The sequence below is a fragment of the Bufo bufo genome, chromosome 4, assembly GCF_905171765.1.
Source record: "Bufo bufo chromosome 4, aBufBuf1.1, whole genome shotgun sequence".
NCBI lineage: Eukaryota > Metazoa > Chordata > Amphibia > Anura > Bufonidae > Bufo > Bufo bufo.
Window position 1 is genome coordinate 456,410,340 of NC_053392.1, and position 19,429 is coordinate 456,429,768.

At 44.8% G+C, this 19,429-nt stretch overlaps 1 protein-coding gene across 2 annotated transcripts in view; it reads left to right on the forward strand.

The window, feature by feature from the left end:
• LYST (lysosomal trafficking regulator) overlaps positions 1-19,429 on the forward strand; it is a 736,927-nt gene that overhangs the window by 709,309 nt on the left and 8,189 nt on the right. For both annotated transcript variants that reach the window (XM_040429442.1, XM_040429443.1), the window contains 3 exons: positions 3,163-3,302; positions 11,895-11,992; positions 12,088-12,244. In XM_040429442.1, the coding sequence (XP_040285376.1) occupies positions 3,163-3,302; positions 11,895-11,992; positions 12,088-12,244 (395 nt within the window). The remainder of the gene's footprint in view (positions 1-3,162; positions 3,303-11,894; positions 11,993-12,087; positions 12,245-19,429) is intronic.

Here is a 19,429-nt window from a genome sequence, read left to right on the forward strand (position 1 = left end):
TGCGTACGAACACGCTGTAAAACGCCCTACGCCCCAAGAAGTACAGGAGCTTTTTTGGGTCGTAGTGTCGCGCGTTCCCGTACATAGACTACCGGGAACGGGCGACAATGGGCGTTTGCTTGTTTGCCAGCCGCGTAAGTAAACGCCCGAAATAATCGCGCATACAGAGCGCTCGTTCAGTACGCTTAGGTGTGAACCCAGCGTTAACCTCCCGCCCACCCTGCAGCCAATCAGAAGCGATCCTGAGAGGTGATGTCACCATCACCTCTCAGGATCGCAGTATGGTGATTGGTGGTGTATTATCACACCACCGATCACCATCCTGTTCCAGGTTATCGGGTCACCAGAGACCCGAATAACCCGGAAACGCAGCAAACTGCACGTCTGAATTGACCTGCAGTTTGCGATCGCCGATACGTGGGGTTCACAGCGCATTGTCCCAGGGTGCCTGCGGATTGATTTCCGCAGGCACCCAGTTCCGATCATCGCCCGCCGGTGATCGGAAATACACATGACGTACCGGTACGTCATATGTCCTCAAGTACCGGGACATCATGACGTACCGGTACATCATGTGTCCCCAACAGGTTAAACTTTGCTCATCTTTAGTTGTGGCTCATATTAATCACCTAAGCAGGACAACAAACCAACTGTCTTTTATCCTTTCATGCACAATTATCCAGCAAATACAGATAGATGGTCTGGACAATCGGGCAGACACCAAGACCCAGTCCGCAATATCCTGAGCTGGAACCTGTAGTTTTACGGCTCTGTACCAGGCTCTACCCACTGTCTCCCAACGTTTTAGGTTGGCCCACTGCTTTAGTATCAGCAGCCGGTATATTTTGCAGTTACAGTCGATGCTTATTGAGACCATGGACACAACAACCAAAGCACATAGATCCAACTACAACCAGCAACACCCCATCATCCCCTAGTCAGTGTCCTAAGTACCCCAGTGGCACCTCCAGGTTTTAGCTCGTTCCCCTGGGCACACCTCACCCAATGTGCATTGGTGGATGTATTTCCCGGAGGCCAAGCTGCTCACCTGAGACTACGCGTGAGACCTGTGGGGATGGCACCACTGGGTCTACCTGTTAGCATGCACATAATGGGAGTAGTGGCTGGGAGAACAATTGCTTAATTGAGTCCCCAGAGACACTAATTAGGCTAATGGAATGATTGTTTTACTCTAATTAGCAATCTTGTGCCTGGCCTTATGTGGACATAAGATCCAGCCAGCACATCACACCTCATGGCTCTGGGGTCTGGATGAGCAGTGCATATGTATGTGTGGATTGTGCCTCCAACAGTGCCTCTCCTGATCTATTAACAAAGTTTATGTGCACTTTAAAATACCGGAAAAGGATTTCCACCTGATGAACCACAACAATAAAACACAACATAACCGGCGCTCCATGCTAGAAACCGTTCTTATCGCTTAGAACTGTGGATTCCGCTATAGTCCATTGTTCCAGTAATCTTTAGTCCAAAGCTAGTTCCTCACAATATCCCACCCTAAAGTAACCCTTTTTTTTTTTTTTTTTTTAAAGAGATGTATAAAGTAAATGTTCAGTCACAATGTGATGGACAATAACAGATGTCTACTGACCGACAGTAATTGCCTGACTAACGGACGACTGGTTACTGATACCGACTGACCAACAGTAACGGACATCTAATAACAGATGCCCACTGAGTGACAGGAATGGACAATAACAGATGCCGACTGGCTGACAGTAACAGATGGACTGTAATGGACGCCCACTGACCGATTGTAACGGACTCCCAGTAATGGTCGCCCAATGTCCGACAGTAATGGATTGACTGTAAGGGATGCCTATTTACCAAAAGTTATGGTCAGACAGTTTATGAATTGTTTTGCATATTTTATTTTATTTTTAACAGTAAAGCTCACAACCAGGATAGGCATCTGATCTATCTTTTATTCCAGAGCAACTACACTGAGTCCTGGCTGTGTTTAGTAAAAATACTTTGTGATCCCCCTGATAGGGTTATCATGGACATCACATGATCAGGGACCAAAAGTAATTGTGCTGCAGCTGTAGACAAAGCTTGGGCACAGTAAAGTTTTTTTTGTTTTTTTTTGGGGGGTGGGGGCTGCAGCTTTCCCTGATTGGGATGCTGGTGGACCCGATCGGGGCATAAGAGGCTTCTCTCTCCTCTCTTCTCTGCGAGATGAGAGTACAATCTTATTGCCAGCAGCTCCACTGCCAGCATTCTCATTGCGCACCTGATCCTCTTAGGCTACTTTCACACTCAAGTTTTGGCTTTCCGCTTGTGAGATCCGTCATGGGCTCTCACAAGCAGTCCAAAACAGATCAACAGATACGTTGGTTCCAGAAAACCATCTTTATTTTTCCAATGCCGCTAAAATAAATAAAATAAAAATTAAGCAACTTTACTAACACCTAAAAAAGGTCCAAAAATGTTGTATCTACATCTTGTGTGGCCAGTTTTTTTGTCTTTTACTCTAGTTTTCTCCCTACTTTTAGTAAACATTTGCTAGTTAAGCAAATAGAAGTAGACAGAAGAAATGGAGTATGACTACAAGATCAGAAAACGCAGGGTTAGGGCTCATGCACACGACCATTGTTGTTTTGCGGTCCGTTTCTCACAGATCTATTGTTCCGTATCTGAGGTTTTTTTTCTCTGATTTAAGTCCTTTTCCGTTCCATTATTGCACAAAACATATCCGTATGGTTTCCATTAGCGATCCGTTTTTGCGGATCAGAAACGGAAACTGTAACTTATTTATCACCAAACACATGAGCAATATGTGCATTTCTCCAGTACGGATCCGCAAAATATTGATGACATACCGATGTGTTCCGTGTGCGTTCTGTATTTTTTGCGGACCCATTGACTTGAATGGGGCCTCGGACCATGATTTGCGGACAATAATAGGACATGCACTACTTTTTTGCAGAATGGAAATACGGAAACAGAATGTACACTGATCGGAAGCGGAAAGAAAATACGTTTGTGTGCATGAGCCCTTAGTTTGTAGCCTGGAACCATGGACACATAGGTCTTCATAAAAGCTGTAAACACAAAACTATACAGAATTGAATAAAGTATTTTTTTTTTGGTTTGTTAATTTATTGTGTACTTTACTTATATTTTTATTCTTTCATGCAGCCTGTGGACATTGAAGTGCAGTCACAGATAGAACTTTATGGTCACTCTGGAGAAATTACCAGCCTGTTTGTTTGTAAACCATACAGTATACTGATAAGTGTCAGCATGGATGGAACTTGTATTATATGGGATTTAAACAGGTATGCTGTAGTTGTTTTGAAATCACATGAGTTATCATTCCAGCTGTACTGTTTATGTAATTGTACCCCATGTTTAGAAAAATTTGATATTTACTTAAATATAATTAAATTTAACTAGGCATAAGGGTCCATTCACAGGACCGTGTGCACCCTGCATTGTGGTGTGGACCGAATGATTTTAATGGATCCATGATCCGTAAGATGTGGCCAAAGATATGACATGTCCTATCTTTTGCGGTACAACCACATGGACCCGGAAGTAAATGGATTGTCCATATTTCCTCCTTTACTGGCTTGATTAATTTTTCAGTATCATTACACACTGCTCATTTCCAGGGGTTATGGCCACAGCTGCACTCCAACTTGCACACTATAGGAAAAAGTGCTGGTCTTTCTGGTGGCTGGTACATTGGGAGTGCACATAGGCACAGAAGCTTCCGTCCTGGCCACCTTATATCTATGCTGCCATAATCCCTGGAAGCAAGCAGTGTATAATGCGATGGAAAAATGAATCAAGCCAGCAACGGTGGCATTATGGATAATGACTGTAAATCAGCAAGTGCCTTGTAGTAACTTTGCATGGTAATTGCCATTTGCTGAAGGGGCTTTAATGGGGTTTTCTGAGATTTTAATATTGATGCCCTATCCTCAGGATAGGTCGTCAGTATCAGAACAGCGGGGATCCGACACCAGGCACCCTTGCCAATCAGCTGGTTGAAGAGAAGGCTGCGCTCCGTGCGAGCGCAGACTTTCCTTCATAGTTTACCTGCTAATCGTCGACTTTGCAGCAGTCAGCAGGTGTAATTATAAGCCGTCCTATCCACTTCTATGTGACTGCTTCTTCCTATACACTTGAATAGGAGCGAGCTGTCCCATAGAAGTGAATGGGACAGCATCTTGTAATTATACCTGCTGTCCGACACCCGGCACCCCCGGCAATATTGATGAACTATAAGATCAGAAAGAGCAAAGGTTTAAATGTAGAAATTACACGTTTTGTTGAATAATTTTCTACAAAACCATATCAAACTGCTCAGCTACTCCTGCTCTATAACAAGCTGCCTTAAGACTGGACTGCATTTCGTGGTGACATGTTCTCTTTTATGCCCCTTTACTTGGGCTAACTATTGGGGCAGTTATCGGGAAGAAGCATTTCTAGGAAAACTCTTTTCCGATTGCCCTGTGTAAAGCAAATGCTCTTTCATCGGGTGAAAGCATAGTTGATGCAGATACCTAAATAATTTCTGAACAGCACTAGTAAATAGGGATGAGCAAACCCGGAGCGCCCTGTTCGGGTCCATACCAAACATTATGGTGTCCAGGTACCCGGACCGAACACGAACATTCGCACACGAACAAAGTCTGTGTTTGTTGTTCAGAGTTAAAATAAAGTTTGTGAAAATCTGCAGAGCAGCCAATCAACAACCGTTTAAGCTGTGAGCACTTGAAAGCCATCAGTCATGCCTAGTTTTGGCATGGCTGTGATTGGCCGGCGCACAATGTGACCCTGCATGCATGAATGCTGGATCACTTGGTGCACCGCTATTCTGCTCTGACTAGTGTAGGGACAGGACGCTTCTGCACTGAGGGACAGTGTTAGGCTTTTATTATTTTAGATAACTCTGTGGGTGACCTATAGGCATTTATGTGGGTGCAATCCAACACCTTTGGACCAGTGACACAGAAATAGAATACTTAATCAGGCTGTTCAATCTGTTGGTGTCCACAAGTCTACACGTAGTGACTGATGGGTCTGCTCCATTTAATTTATGGGTTTCCAAATTGGGCACATGGCCTGAGCTTGCCCTTTACGCCTTGGAGGTGCTGGGCTGCCCTGCAGAAAGTGTAATGTCCGAATGTGTGTTTAGCACGGAAGGGGATGTGATCACGGACAGGCGCATCCACCTGTCCACAGCTAACGTGGACAAGATCACGTTCATTAAAATGACCCAGGCATGGATCCCACAGGACTTGTCCTTACCTTGGACAGAGTAGAGAGGTATACCGGCCGCACCCAGCCATTGTTATACTCGAGCGCACTTTGTGCGTTCTCTTTGCCATTTCCCAATTTTTTGGGGCCTCCACAAACAAAAAAAACAACAAAAAAAAAAGTTGTTGACTTCCTCCGCCTCTTCCATCTCTTATTTCTGCACTGCGATGTCCGCCTCCTCTGCCTCTTCCGCCTGCACTGCCACGTCCGCCTGCACCACTACGTCCTCCATCTCCACTCGATCCTCTGCCTCCTGGCTAAAGATTATTATGTCTTATAATAATAGAGTAGAAAAGTATACTGGCCGCACACAGCCACTGTTATAATCCTGTGCAATTGTGTGTTCTATTTCCTATTTCCCAATGTATTGGGGCCTCCACAAACCAAAAAAGAGAGAAAAAAATACAAAAAATAAAAGTATAAATAAAAAAATAAAAAATAAAAAAGTTGGTTGCCTCTTCCTCTTGCACCACCACATCCACCTCTTCTGCCACGTCCTACTCCTCCGCCTGCACCGCCATGTCTTCCTCCTCCACCTGAACCGAAACATCCGCCTCCTCCTCCGCTTTGACCTCCGCCTTCTGGGTCAAGATTATGTCTTGTATTGGCAGAGTAGACAAATATACCGCCTGCACCCAGCCATTGTTATACTCCAGTGCCGTTTGTGCATTCTCTTTTGCTATGACAGCCAGGGAGTGAGAAGTGAGGAGCTGAGGCTGGCTGCGCTTCCTAGCAGAACTGAAGCAGCTGCAAAACTCAAAAGCCACTACCTACAAGAACTTTTTATTTTTTTCCCATTTTCACAGAAATCCTTTTTGGGGGGGGGCGCTGAAATAAGCGAAAACTGTACATGTATTCCACCTTCAATCTATGATAGCATATAGAATACTAGTGATAACTCTGTGTCTGGTCATCTCATATATATAATGAATTTTTTTTCTGTTTTAGTTTGAAAAATTGCATTTATCAGTGATTGAGAACGAAATATTAGGGCTAAATCCGTTTATTATCACAAAACACACATAGATTCAATTATTATATATATTTTTTTTTTGGTGGGCAGGTGGATCATGTAATGTAATGTTCTCATTTCACTTCACCAACTTAGACTATTGTGTTCTGATCTATCACATAAAATTATTAAAATAAGATTAACAAAACATTGAACTTAAGGCTGTAATGTAACAAAACACTAAAAAAGTCAAGGTGGGTGAATACTTTTGCAAGGCACTGTAGGTGCCACTACTACCACCACGATCAACACAGGAATGCATGGGGTCAAAATCCCAACCTCCTCCTCAGGGAAATATATAAATAAAACTATTGTTTAGAAATAGAAAACAGAAAATTATCATGTGCGTATGTATTTAGCCCCTTTGTTAGGAAGCCCTTAAAAAGCTCCGGTGCAACCAGTTACCTTCAGAAGTCATAGTTAGTGAAATGATGTCCACCTGTGTGCAATCTAAGTGTCACATGATCTGTCATTACATATACACACCTTTTTTGAAAGGCCCCAGAGGCTGCAACACCTAAGCAAGAGGCGTCACTAACCAAACACTGCCATGAAGACCACCTAGGTTATAAAAAATATCTAAATTTTTGATGATCCCCAGGAGCACCATCAAATCTTTCATAACCAAATGGAAAGAACATGGCACAACAGCAAACCTGCCAAGAGACGACCGCCCACCAAAACTCATGGGCCAGGCAAGGAGGGCATTAATCAGAGAGGCAGCAAAAAGACCTAAAGTAACCCTTGAGGAGCTTCAGAATTCCATAGCAGAGACTGGAGTATCTGTACCTAGGATGACAATAAGGTGTACGCTCCATAGAGTTGGGCTTTATGGCAGAGTGGCCAGAAGAACGCCATTTCTTTCAGCAAAAAACAAAATAGGCACGTTGTGAGTTTGCGAAAATGCATGTGGGAGACTCCCAAAATGTATGGATGAAGGTGCTCTGGTCTGATGAGGCTAAAATTTTACATTTTGTCCATCAAAGAAAACGCTATGTCTGGCGGAAACCCAACACATCCCATCACCTAAGGAACACCATCCCCACAGTGAAACATGGTGGTGGTAGCATCATGCTGTGGGATGTTTTTCAGCAGCCGGGACTGGGAAACTGGTCAGAGTTTACGGAATACAGGGATATTCTTGAGCAAAACCAGGCAGGACTTCTCCCGGTTGAGAAGGAAACCTAGTCGCGAGAGGAGGTCTGCTGTCCATTAAAGATGGGACAGTAACATCTCTCGGCTCTGGGCCATGAGAAGGATGTCGTCCAGGTAGATGATAAGACGGACACCCCTGCCCCGGAGCCATGACACTACTCGGCGCATGAGCTTGGTGAAACACCAAGGAGCCGAAGAGAGGCCAAAGGGTAGACAGGCAAAACGCCAGATCTCCTTGTTCCAGAGAAACCTGAGAAGGTCTCTGGATGGATCCGCAACCGCACCGTAAGATATGCGTCTTGGAGGTCTAACTTTACCATCCAATCCTCGGGAAGAAGCAGGTCTCGCAGGAGATGAATGCCCTCCATTTTGAAGTGCCGGTAGCGCACTAGAGCATTTAGAGCGCGGAGGTTGATGACCGGACGCATCTGACCTCCTCTTTTCTCTACCAGAAAAATGTTGCTTAATACCCCCAGCGAAGTGGAGGGAGCCCGCTCTATGGCCCCTTTTCGGCACAGGGCGGTAAGCTCCTCCTGGACCAAAGCGCGGTCCGCAGAGGAAAGAACTATCGGGTGGGGGTGCGGAATGCGGTCTGGGGAATCTATCGGGTCTATCTGAAAACCCCTGACCGTGGAGAGGACCCAACTGTCTGAGGTGATGATCTGCCAGGCAGGGAAAAAATGCCGGAGTCTGCCCCCTACAGGTGGATTGAAAGAAACATAAGGAAGCGGCATTCTTACCATACGGGCGTCTAGATCCGGGAGTGCCTCTGAAACCTCGGGAACGCCATGGTCTTCCACGGGAAGGGAAGAACGGGTTCTGCTGGCGTGACTCCCGGAAGGAGGATCCCTGGAAGCCAGACGACTGAGAAAAGGAGCCTCGGCCCCCGGTACAGGCCTGGTTGGATGACCGGCCGGACAGACGGACCCTGACACTGCCGGCCCTGTTAGAGACCCGGCCCTGAAAAACTCTTCTCATGGAAGATTGTGCCTTGTCCAGGGCCGTGAAGGCCCCTACGTAGCGACCTAGGTCTTTAATAAAAGAGTCTCCAAACAAGAGACCCTGGGCATCCTTGCCCGGCTCAGTGAGGGCGACATTTACCAGTTTGGGCTCTATTTTAAACAGGATGGCTTTACGCCTTTCAATTGACAGAGAAGTGTTGACACTCCCAGCCATACAAATTGCCCGTTGCACCCAACCACTGAGTTCCTCCAGGTTGACCTGTTTATTTTCCGCTCTGGCGGATTCAGCTAGGTCAAACAATTTCGCCAGCGGGCCGAAAATATCTAGCAGCTTGTCCTGGCAAGCTTTTAACGCGGACTCCAGTCCCTTACGGGGGTTCCAACCTAGTTTGGCTAAGAATTGCGTCATCTTAGGGTCCACCGTACGGGTATCGCAAACCTTATTGGGGACAATAGGCCTAGGACATTCCGCTTTAAGTTTATTACGGGCCGCCTTACTAAGCGGGCGGCGGACCCAGGATTCTAGGTAACTGGACACGTGGTCTGCAGGGAGCCATTCAGCGGACCTAGGATGGTGTAAGGCATCCGCGGAGCATTCAATGGGTGTGCTAGAAGGTAGAACCCTTTGTGTTGGTGGATTAGAAGGACCGGGGTCCTCCATCTCCATGGCGTCCTCAGAATCATGCACATACTCATCCTCAGCCTCCTCACTAGACCCGATTTCTGAGTCGGAGTCGCTCTCATGTTGTGCTCTAGCACATTTCCACTGTCGCGCCCGTTCTGCCTGGCGTGGTAAGGCTCTTTTGCGTGGACGAGGCACGCTATCCTGTGGGTGAGACACGTCACCAATCATAAGAGTTCTGGAGGCCTGAGTGTCATGATGGGATACATCTACTGCAGGGGGTTCAGCATGCCCCGAGCCTGACCTCTGTGCTGCGCACTGAGCACCAGAGGAGTGTGCCAGGAATGCTTGTGACAGCGTGTGGGAGATGGTGGCCGAGACCGAACCCATGGCAGAGGCAATGGCGTCAGCCACTGCCTTCTGGAAAACTGATGGGTCCCCAGAGGTGTCTAAGCTGGGGATGGATGGGGTACTGATTGTCCCAGACTGAGGGACAGTAAGGGCCTAGGGAGAAACGCATTCCCCAGGAGGGGGGAGAGGAGTGGACGGATCAGACATGATACAAAATGGGAGAAACTAGGGATCTAACCTGAATAAAATCGCTAAGAGCACAGAGAAGTAGCAACGCAATGCAGGGAGCGATGTCCACAGGGCACGGCAGGCAGAGCGACTGGCAAGATGGATGCCGAAGTCCCGCGCGACTTCCGGCCTCCTGGGCGCGCGCTCTGCCTTGATCTCGCGAGACTTCCGGCGGTACAGCCGGAGCCATGGCGAGAGAAGCAGAGGGAACGCAGCCAAAGCGGGGAGAGAAGCACCGAATACAGAAGCACACGGCGCAGGCACAAGTAGGCTGTCAATCTAGAGGAGAGGGGCGGGCTGGAGCGCGCTGGGCGGCAGAAATGGTGAGTGGACGGAGCCTCTAGGTGCTGAAAAGACGCCCCCATAGCACCTAGAGGCTCATTTGCATACCAATAAAACTACGTTTCTTAGGGTAACCGCTGCAGAGAAAGGAATTACAATAGCATGGATAGGTAGAGCAGACACTAGCAGATCGCTAGTGTCTGACAGCTAATTAGGTCAAATTGTGGTGGTAGAAACCCTTTAAGTACATCAAGCATCAAACAACCTTCTGGCTGTCACCCTGCCGACTCCAACTGGGCAAGGTGGTCAACGACAATGCGCAGAACATCCTGCCTGTCCTGAACCTCGAGTAAATAACACGTGCTCCCTGCATGGCCTTTTAAAAAATGCAGTTGCTTGCACAGGATGCAGACAATGTCCAGGAGACTGTCCCTCTTTTCAGCTATTCTCACTTGGTGAGGAATGTTCTTCTGGACTTGCAGCATCTGCAGTGCACTGCAGCTACACTGCTTAAACCCCGGCTTTGCAACTCGCTGGAATTCAACATTGCACATGCTCGAGCAGTGAAAAGCTGTGAACGATTTGGTCATGCACCAGACTGCCTCAGCAGGAAGCATGTATTGTTTCTAGGTTGGACAGTTGCACCTCATGCCATTCCTGCTGCAGTTGTACCTCATCCCCTCATATGCATTTTTGAAGAAATGCTGACAGGTGTCAACGAAGGAGGAGGAGGAAGACAAGCTAACGTATCTTGTTTTCCGCCCTGTAGCTGTTGGGGACCCACAATTAGGGAAGGAAGAGTTGGAGATGGCGTACAAAGAGGATGATGGTGACACCGGCCACGGCACCCAATCATCTCAGTGTGGGGCAGAGGTGGACAGAACTGGCTCCTGGGGCACTCTGACAAGAATGGCCACCTGCAGACTCACTTGTTTATGCAGTGACAGGTGGTTCAGTGACATCAAGCAGTCTGATAATTACTGGATAGCCATGCTTTTAGACCCTCGCTATCAAAAAACACCTGAAATAGCGACACCACGCAGTATATTCAAATGATTAAAAAAACATAATCTTTATTGTAACAAATCCAGATTAAAAATATTCCATGATTAAAACAGAAGTTTCTTCCATACCAAAACATAACCAGGAGCTACAATGTGGCACACACTTGATTAGGACAAAGCATCAGCATAAGAACCATTAAACATAACCCAAAAAGGGGGAATATGAGTAGAAATGAAAAAGTGTAAAGTCCAAGGATTAACATCATTCATACTACAGCAGCACCCAAGGCCCCAACACCGTTTCGCTTCCTCCAGGCGGATTCCATGACACTACATGTTGTGGCCTTCAGCACACAATACCCCATAGTGACAAAGGGAAAAGAGAAGGTTCTAAATCTTTGCTAATAAGGGGTCATTTATCAAACTGGCGTAAATTAGAACTGGCTTAGTTGCCCATAGCAACCATTCACTTTCCACCTTTCATTTTGGACATCTCCTTTGGAAAATTAAAGGAGCAATCTGGTTGCTATGGGAAACTAAGCCAGTTGTACTTTACACCAGTTTGATAAATGACCCCCTAAGACCATTTACTCGGTAGTTAGTTGAAGCTCCTTTGGGTACTGCCACACTTTCAGGTTTTTTGATGGATGCAAAAAAGGAGAAGATGTTTCTGTGTGTAGATTGATGGGGAAAACTTTATTTTTTTTATTTTTTTTTAGCACAAGGCCACAACAAAACAAAAAGTGAAAGGGTCTGAAGACTTTCCAAATGCATTGTATATGTCTTTACTTCCACATCCTTTGTCATCCCTTGGTTTAATTTACTCAGGATATGTCTGTTTTTCAACTGTACTGTGTGTGATTGTTTGGCTAAGCAGATTACTTTTTGTATCCTGATATGTACCAAATTTCAAAATATGTTTAATGACTAAAGAAGTCAAGATTGTGTTTTTAATGTATTTAATAATTGCTTCTTTTTTTTATTAGATTATGCTATGTTCAAAGTCTCACCGGCCACAAAAATCCTGTAACAGCAGTTTCTGCTAGTGAGACAACAGGAGACATTGCAACAGTCTGTGATTCTGGTAAGTTATTTGTGGGAAGCATGTGTGCCACGTAAACAGCAAATTTATCTCTGGATTTATGCATTAAACAGGGTTTATTTTCTTCATCTTCCTAGTTGGAGGTGGCAGTGATCTAAGACTTTGGACTGTAAATGGTGATCTTATTGGGCATGTACATTGCAGAGAGATCATTTCCTGTGTTGCATTTTCAAACCAACCAGAGGGAATATCTGTTAATGTAGTTGCTGGAGGACTGGAAAATGGCATTGTACGGTAAGGTCATAAATAGATTTTCTTAAAATGTAAAGTATATTTTCCGAGGGAGAACAACCACTGTTGTCTTGCAGGACAATATTTTGATATGAGACCAACTACCCCATTTTCTCTGATATTTGCAACTGTGTCAGAAATGGTGGACAGAGCTTCTGAGTCACTTAACATTCTCCGCCCGGGGATTAAAAGCAAACTTTTCATTTTTTTGTTTTGCTACATGCATACTGCAGAACACATAAAAAATCATTTGGCGTATCATGCTCAGTATCTTTTTACACCTTCCTCCCTTTCTGCTTTTTTTTTTTTTTTTATACACTAATGACTGGAGAGTTTGCAGGCAGGAAAAGGAGAAGTGCATACTACTGGAAGGTGGAAATGGAACGTTTCCTCAATACTTTTATTATTGTAATGGGGTATTTTAGGCTTCCTGAGGAAATTAATTTAGCCCCTTAGTAACCAGCCTGTTTTGGGCTTTACTGACCAAGTGTTTTTCTTCCTTTTTTCATCGTCACCTTCTAAGAGCTATAACTTTTTTTTTTACATCTATGTACCTGTATGAGGGCTTGTTTTTTACAAGTCAAGTTGTAGTTGTGTCATTTTGGGGTACACATAACTTTCTGATTTTTTAACTCTTTATGGGAGGGAGATGGGAAAAACAGCAATACTGTAACAGAGCTTTTATGTTATAAATTTACGGCGTTCATTTTTCGGTATAAATAACATAATTTCCCAAATGCCTCCACAACTGCACTACTTGGAGGATGATCCCGCCTCCTGGGACAGGAAACAACGCAGAATCCTAAATAAAAAGACAACTCCTCCTTCCTGCTTTAGTTGTTGTTTCCTGTCCCTCAGGACGCGTGGAAGCCTCTACCAGTGTTCTGGCTAGATTTTCACTGAGCCTCTACTATTTCCTTTCTTGGGAGGGCTGAGCAGGGAACAGAGGCTCCGGATGGAGCGTGGGATCTCCTTTTCTGTCCCTGGGAGTAAGTCCTGCTTTAAAGCATCGCCGGGCTGTGTGCCATGCAGGCACCGGGTTATTGGTGCTGCCAACTCCCGGCAGATGGGAATCCTCTGTGGGCTGGAGGATTCCCGAAACATGCTGCGCTCCGCCACTTCCGCAACTTCACGTGGGAAGCGTGCGTCAGCCGGCTGCATGGTAGTGGAGTGCATCCAGTGGAAGCCTGACATGCATGCATGGGGGCAGAGCCAGAAATGCGCGACGCTGCAGAACATTTGAAATGGACACTGCAGCTTCAGGATGTCGTAGTCTTCTCTACTTGCAGCAATATATCCTCCGCTGACCCTAGAGATGTTCCTTTATGGAGACTCTTAGCACCCTTATTAGGGACAAAGTAAATTCTGCACTTGACCAGTTCATGACACCAGCTGCTCCTGATCCTTCAACTTCAAAATCTTTAGATTTATCTCCAAATGCAATCGATTTTGATGGAGAGCTGTTTTCAGATGGTTACTCTGATTCCTCTGACGACTGGTCTGGTCGTCCATTATGTTTACCTCTTGAAAACTGTACGTGCCAAGGTGAAGGTAGAGGATATTAAAAGAGCCTCAAACAATTTAGGACCTAATGTTTCAGGGTCTAGGGGAAAAGAGAAAAAGAGTTTTCCCTATACATGATAATTGAAAGAGACAGATTGCTAGGGGGGGTCAGCTATGTTTAGTGCTGAAATAGCGGCAGCCTGCACGGCTACATCCTTATCTGTGTGGATTAGTCATCTTACGATTCATTTAACAGCTGGGACCCTCTGTGAGGAAATTGTATCCTCTCCTAGTTTTAAAGCAGGCCTCTGACTTCCTTGCGGGTGCCTCGGATGGCCTGGTAAGGCTTTCATCCAGATCTATGGCTCTCTCAAATACCACTCGTAGAGCTGTCTGGTTGAGGTCTTGGTCAGGGGATGTGAGCTCAAGGAGCCTTCTCTGCTGCTGTGAGTGAGACAGGCTCTTTGGGTCGGCTGTAGAGGATATATTGGATAAGGCATCGGACAAGAAAAAAGGTTTCCATCTGAGTCTCGTTACTTTCCGCAAAGGAGAAATTTTCTTTCTCAAAACAACAAATATGCAGGATTAGAGAAAAAATAAGTTTTCTGGGAGATGCAGTCTTCCAAATGTAGAGGGAGAGGGTTTTTGTTTAACCAAACTCCTCTTCCAAAAAATCATAATGACGCCATATAGGTATTGTGGGGGGCAGACTTTGAAAATTTTATCAGGCTTGAGATTCTATAGGAGCCTCCCCCTGGGTATTAGACCAGGGATGCCCAACCTTCGGCCCTCCATCTGTTGCTAAACTACAACTCCCAGCATGCCCAGACAGCCTACAGCCATCATCCTACAGCAGGGCATGATGGTAGTTGTAGTTTTACAACAGCTGGAAGGCCGCAGGTTGAGCATCCCTGTATTAGACCAAATCATCTCAAGTCACAAAATAGAATTCCGTTCTCCTTCCCCAGAAAGGTGTATGATAAACAGAATCATGTCACATTCCCTCAAGCAGATAGCGCTAGAGTCAGAGGTAACGGCCCTGCTAGAGAAGGGAGTCGTTATAAAAGTCCGGCAGACCAGATACAAAGGGGGATTTACTCTCCTCTATTCTTGATAAAAAGAACCATCTTTAATCTAAAGTATCTGAACCGCTTTATCCATTACAAAAAGTTTGAGATGGAATCAATAATTTCTACAATAAATCTTCTCAGCCAGGACTACTATATGGTAACACTCGATATGGTAGATGCCTATTCCCATGTTCCAATTCACAGGGAGAGTCAGAAATTCCAGATGTTTGCCATTTACATGATGGGTGAGCTATGCCATTTCCAATACCAGGCTTTGCTGTTTGTCCTGTCCAGTGCACCTCAAATTTTTTTTTAAAAATCAGGGGTGACATAGTTGTTGTTTTTTCACCCAAAGGGGATTCTTGTGAACCCTTATCTGGACAATCTACTGTTTGCCACAGACTCATATCAACACCTCTTAGTTCATCTGAAAATGGTGGCGGACACTCTATTCTTGCTGGGTAATCAATCACAGAAAATAGAGTCTAGTTCCCAGTCAACAAAAACTCTTTTTGGGAATTCTCCTGGATTCTCACCGTCTATCCTCTTTTCTTCCCCAAGAAAACAGGAAGCATCGGTAGACTCCGTGACTGCATTTTGTTTCAAGAAGACTGCCTTGGTAAGGGAGATCATGCGGTTGCTGGGCCTTCTAACATCGACAATACATAGTAACATAGTACATAAGGCCGAAAAAAGACATTTGTCCATCCAGCTCGGCCTGTCATCCTGCAAGTTGATCCAGAGGAAGGCAAAAAAAAACTGTGAGGTAGAAGCCAATTTTCCTCACTTTAGGGGAATAAAAAATTCCTTCCCGACTCCAATCAGGAAGGAATTTTTTATTCCCCTAAAGTGAGGAAAATTACAATACCCTTAGTAAATTGGGCTCAGGCTCACTTGAGAATATTGCAGTCCTTCCTTCTCTTGTCTCAGCAGGCAAACCCTCCGGTAAGGAGAGTGGTCTCTGAACGCAGAAGTCTTCAATCAAATTTCCAATCCTGCATCTCTTTGCCTGCGGACAGAAGTGGAAGGTGGAAAATTTATATTCCATCTGTCTCCAGGTCTGAATCAAAGAGGTGCCCTCTCATTCACATGGCCCAAGGGTCGTCTCTCTGCTTTCCCTCCATTCTCTCTCTATTATCCAAATAACTCTGAAGAAGATAAAGGAGAGACTTCACAGGAATACCATAAATTCTAAAACATAACTTTTAATAAGTCATTAATAAAAGCCAATGGACCCTTATAGTACAAAAAATAAATGTAAATCAAGAAAGAAATAAAAAAAACTAATTGTGGAAATAATATTCCACTAGCCTACGTTCGCAGGAAGGCAAGCAAGTGTTTAATAGGCTGTTTGGGCAATATCCCTGATTCTAGCCCTATTATTGTTGCCCTGCCTACAAACGGAATAGCCGCCCCGACAGGGGTGATTCCGTGTCTTGTGCCTCCTGTTGATCCCTAGAAGACCCTAGCACGGGGAATAGATACAGCAATAAGGATGCTGGCCCTATAGTAAGACCTAGGCTTGTCTAGATACCAAGAAAATAACTAAAGGTGCATAGATAATCCCCCGGTGAGGTGGCGAGAGTCCACCCAATAACAAATAGTACAGAAAATGACAAGTGATGTAGCAAGTATACAGGTCATGTGTCGGAATGACACTCCTGACCGTCCCTACGCGTTTCGCCTAGTTGGTTACAGGCTCCTCAGGGGACAAGACATATAATATAACGACAGGGTGTCCAACACCAGAAATCTATCACCAGAGTATAGAGAGGCCAAGATATTGCTTCTCTTATATATATCAGTGGTTATTACTATAAAAAAGCCACTATTTTATATATAGCTATATAGCTTCTTAGAGCAGGTTCAAAACCTAGTCAAGAGTGATGGCCGAGTCGTCATAATTAAAGACCACTATGTTGGCAATATCCAGATAATACTTCAGTGCAGCCAGGGATGGAGTAATGATAGTGAGGGGCACTAGTCATAGCCCCTATTTGTGTATTTCAATGTCCATTCTCTCGATATAGTTTAAACACTGCATTCCTTATTGAGCATCTTATTTGATGTATGAGTTCAGATAGAGACATATATATAAGGGCAAGTAACTATCACATACAATGTCAATAAGGAAAGTATGCATCAATGCTGTGACATATATGGTAGTCAATCATCATAATCTCCTTGATGTGGAGATAAGCTGGTGAAACCAGCAGTACTTGCGTATCCATAGAGTGTACACAGCAGTATCTCGTGTGGCTGGGCCCATTAGACGTCCATAGGTGAGGAAGATGAGGCGGTGTGCAGATGCTGACACATGCTGACCTGGAGTCGCTAGGGTGAAAGTTTGATAGAGGCAGCAAGCAGTGAATCCCGCTTGCGCTATTTAAACCCTGCTTCCGGGTATGACGTGGGTCGCCACCTGATTCCACTAGCGATCTTTGATGGCAAAAAAGCTTTTTTTTTTGGAATTTTTTATTTTATAAATTTTTTTAACTTTTTTTTAACCACTTAATATATTGACTATAACAGACAATATTCTGATTGCTTTTAACCCCTTCTACCACGGGCCAGTTTTCGCTCTTCTGCCCAGACCTGTTTTTGACATTCGTTTCATATTCGCGAATATTCGTATTCGAGATTATTTTCGCGATTGCGATTAATCTAGTAACATAGTACATAAGGCCGAAAAAATACATTTGTCCATCCAGTTCGGCCTGTTATCCTGCAAGTTGATCCAGAGGAAGGCACTTTAGGGAAATAAAAAATTCCTTCCCGACTCCAATCATGCAATCAGACTAACTCCCTGGATCAACGACCCCTCTCTAGTAGCTATAGCCTGTAATATTATTACACACCAGAAATACATCCAGGCCCCTCTTGAATTCCTTTATTGTACTCACCATCACCACCTCCTCAGGCAGAGAGTTCCATAGTCTCACTGCTCTTACCGTAAAGAATCCTTTTCTATGATTGTGTGCAAACCTTCTTCCCTCGAGACGCAGAGGATGTCCCCTCGTCACAGTCCTGGGGATAAATAGATGATGGGATAGATCTCTGTACTGACCCCTGATATATTTATACATATTAATTAGATCTCCCCTCCGTCGTCTTTTTTCTAAAGTGAATAACCCTAATTTTGATAATCTTTCAGGGTACTGTAGTTGCCCCATTCCAGTTATTACTTTAGTTGCCCTCCTCTGGACCCTCTCCAGCTCTGCTATGTCTGCCTTGTTTACAGATGCCCCGAACTGTACACAGTACTCCATGTGTGGTCTGACTAGCGATTTGTAAAGTGGTAGGACTATGTTTGCATCCAAATCAGGTGAACGGTGTAGGAATTACAACAGTTTGCATATGTGCCTCCCACTTGTTAAGGGGCCAAAAGTAATGGGACATAATAATAATCATAAATCAAACTTTCACTTTTTAATACTTAGTTGCAAATCCTTTGCAGTCAATTACAGCCTGAAGTCTGGAACGCATAGACCTCACCAGACCCTGGGTTTCATCCCTGGTGATGCTCTGCCAGGCCTCTACTGCAACTGTCTTCAGTTCCTGCTTGTTCTTGGGGCATTTTCCCTTCAGCAAGTGAAATGCATGCTCAATCGGATTCAGGTCAGGTGATTGACTTGGCCATTGCATTACATTCCACTTCTTTCCCTTAAAAATCTCTTTGGTTGCTTTTGCAGTATGCTTTGGGTCATTGTCCAGCTGCACTGTGAAGCGCCGTCCAATGAGTTCTGAAGCATTTGGCTGAATATGAGCAGATAATATTGCCCGAAACACTTCAGAATTCATCCTGCTGCTTTTGTCAGCAGTCACATCATCAATAAATACAAGAGAACCAGTTCCATTGGCAGCCATACATGCCCACGCCATAACACTACCACCACCATGCTTCACTGATGAGGTGGTATGCTTAGGATCATGATGAGCAGTTCCTTTCCTTCTCCATACTCTTCTCTTCCCATCACTCTGGTACAAGTTGATCTTGGTCTCATCTGTCCATAGGATGTTGTTCCAAAACTGTGAAGGCTTTTTTGGATGTCGTTTGGCAAACTCTAATCTGGCCTTCCTGTTTTTGAGGCTCACCAATGGTTTACATCTTGTGGTGAACCCTCTGTATTCACTCTGGTGAAGTCTTCTCTTGATTGTTGACTTTGACACACATACACCTACCTCCTGGAGAGTGTTCTTGATCTGTACAACTGTTGTGAAGGGTGTTTTCTTCACCAGGGAAAGAATTCTTCGATCATCCACCGCAGTTGTTTTCCGTGGTCTTCTGGGTCTTTTGATGTTGCTGAGCTCACCGGTGCGTTCCTTCTTTTTAAGAATGTTCCAAACGCCTAATGTTTTTGCTATCTCTCTGATGGGTTTGTTTTGTTTTTTCAGCCTAATGATGGCTTGCTTCACTGATAGTGACAGCTCTTTGGATCTCATCTTGAGAGTTGACAGCAACAGATTCCAAACGCAAATAGCACACTTGAAATGAACTCTGGACCTTTTATCTGCTCATTGTAATTGAGCAGATATGGAACAGCTGAGAAGCCAATTGTCCCATTACTTTTGGTCCCTTAACAAGTGGGAGGCACATATGCAAACTGTTGTAATT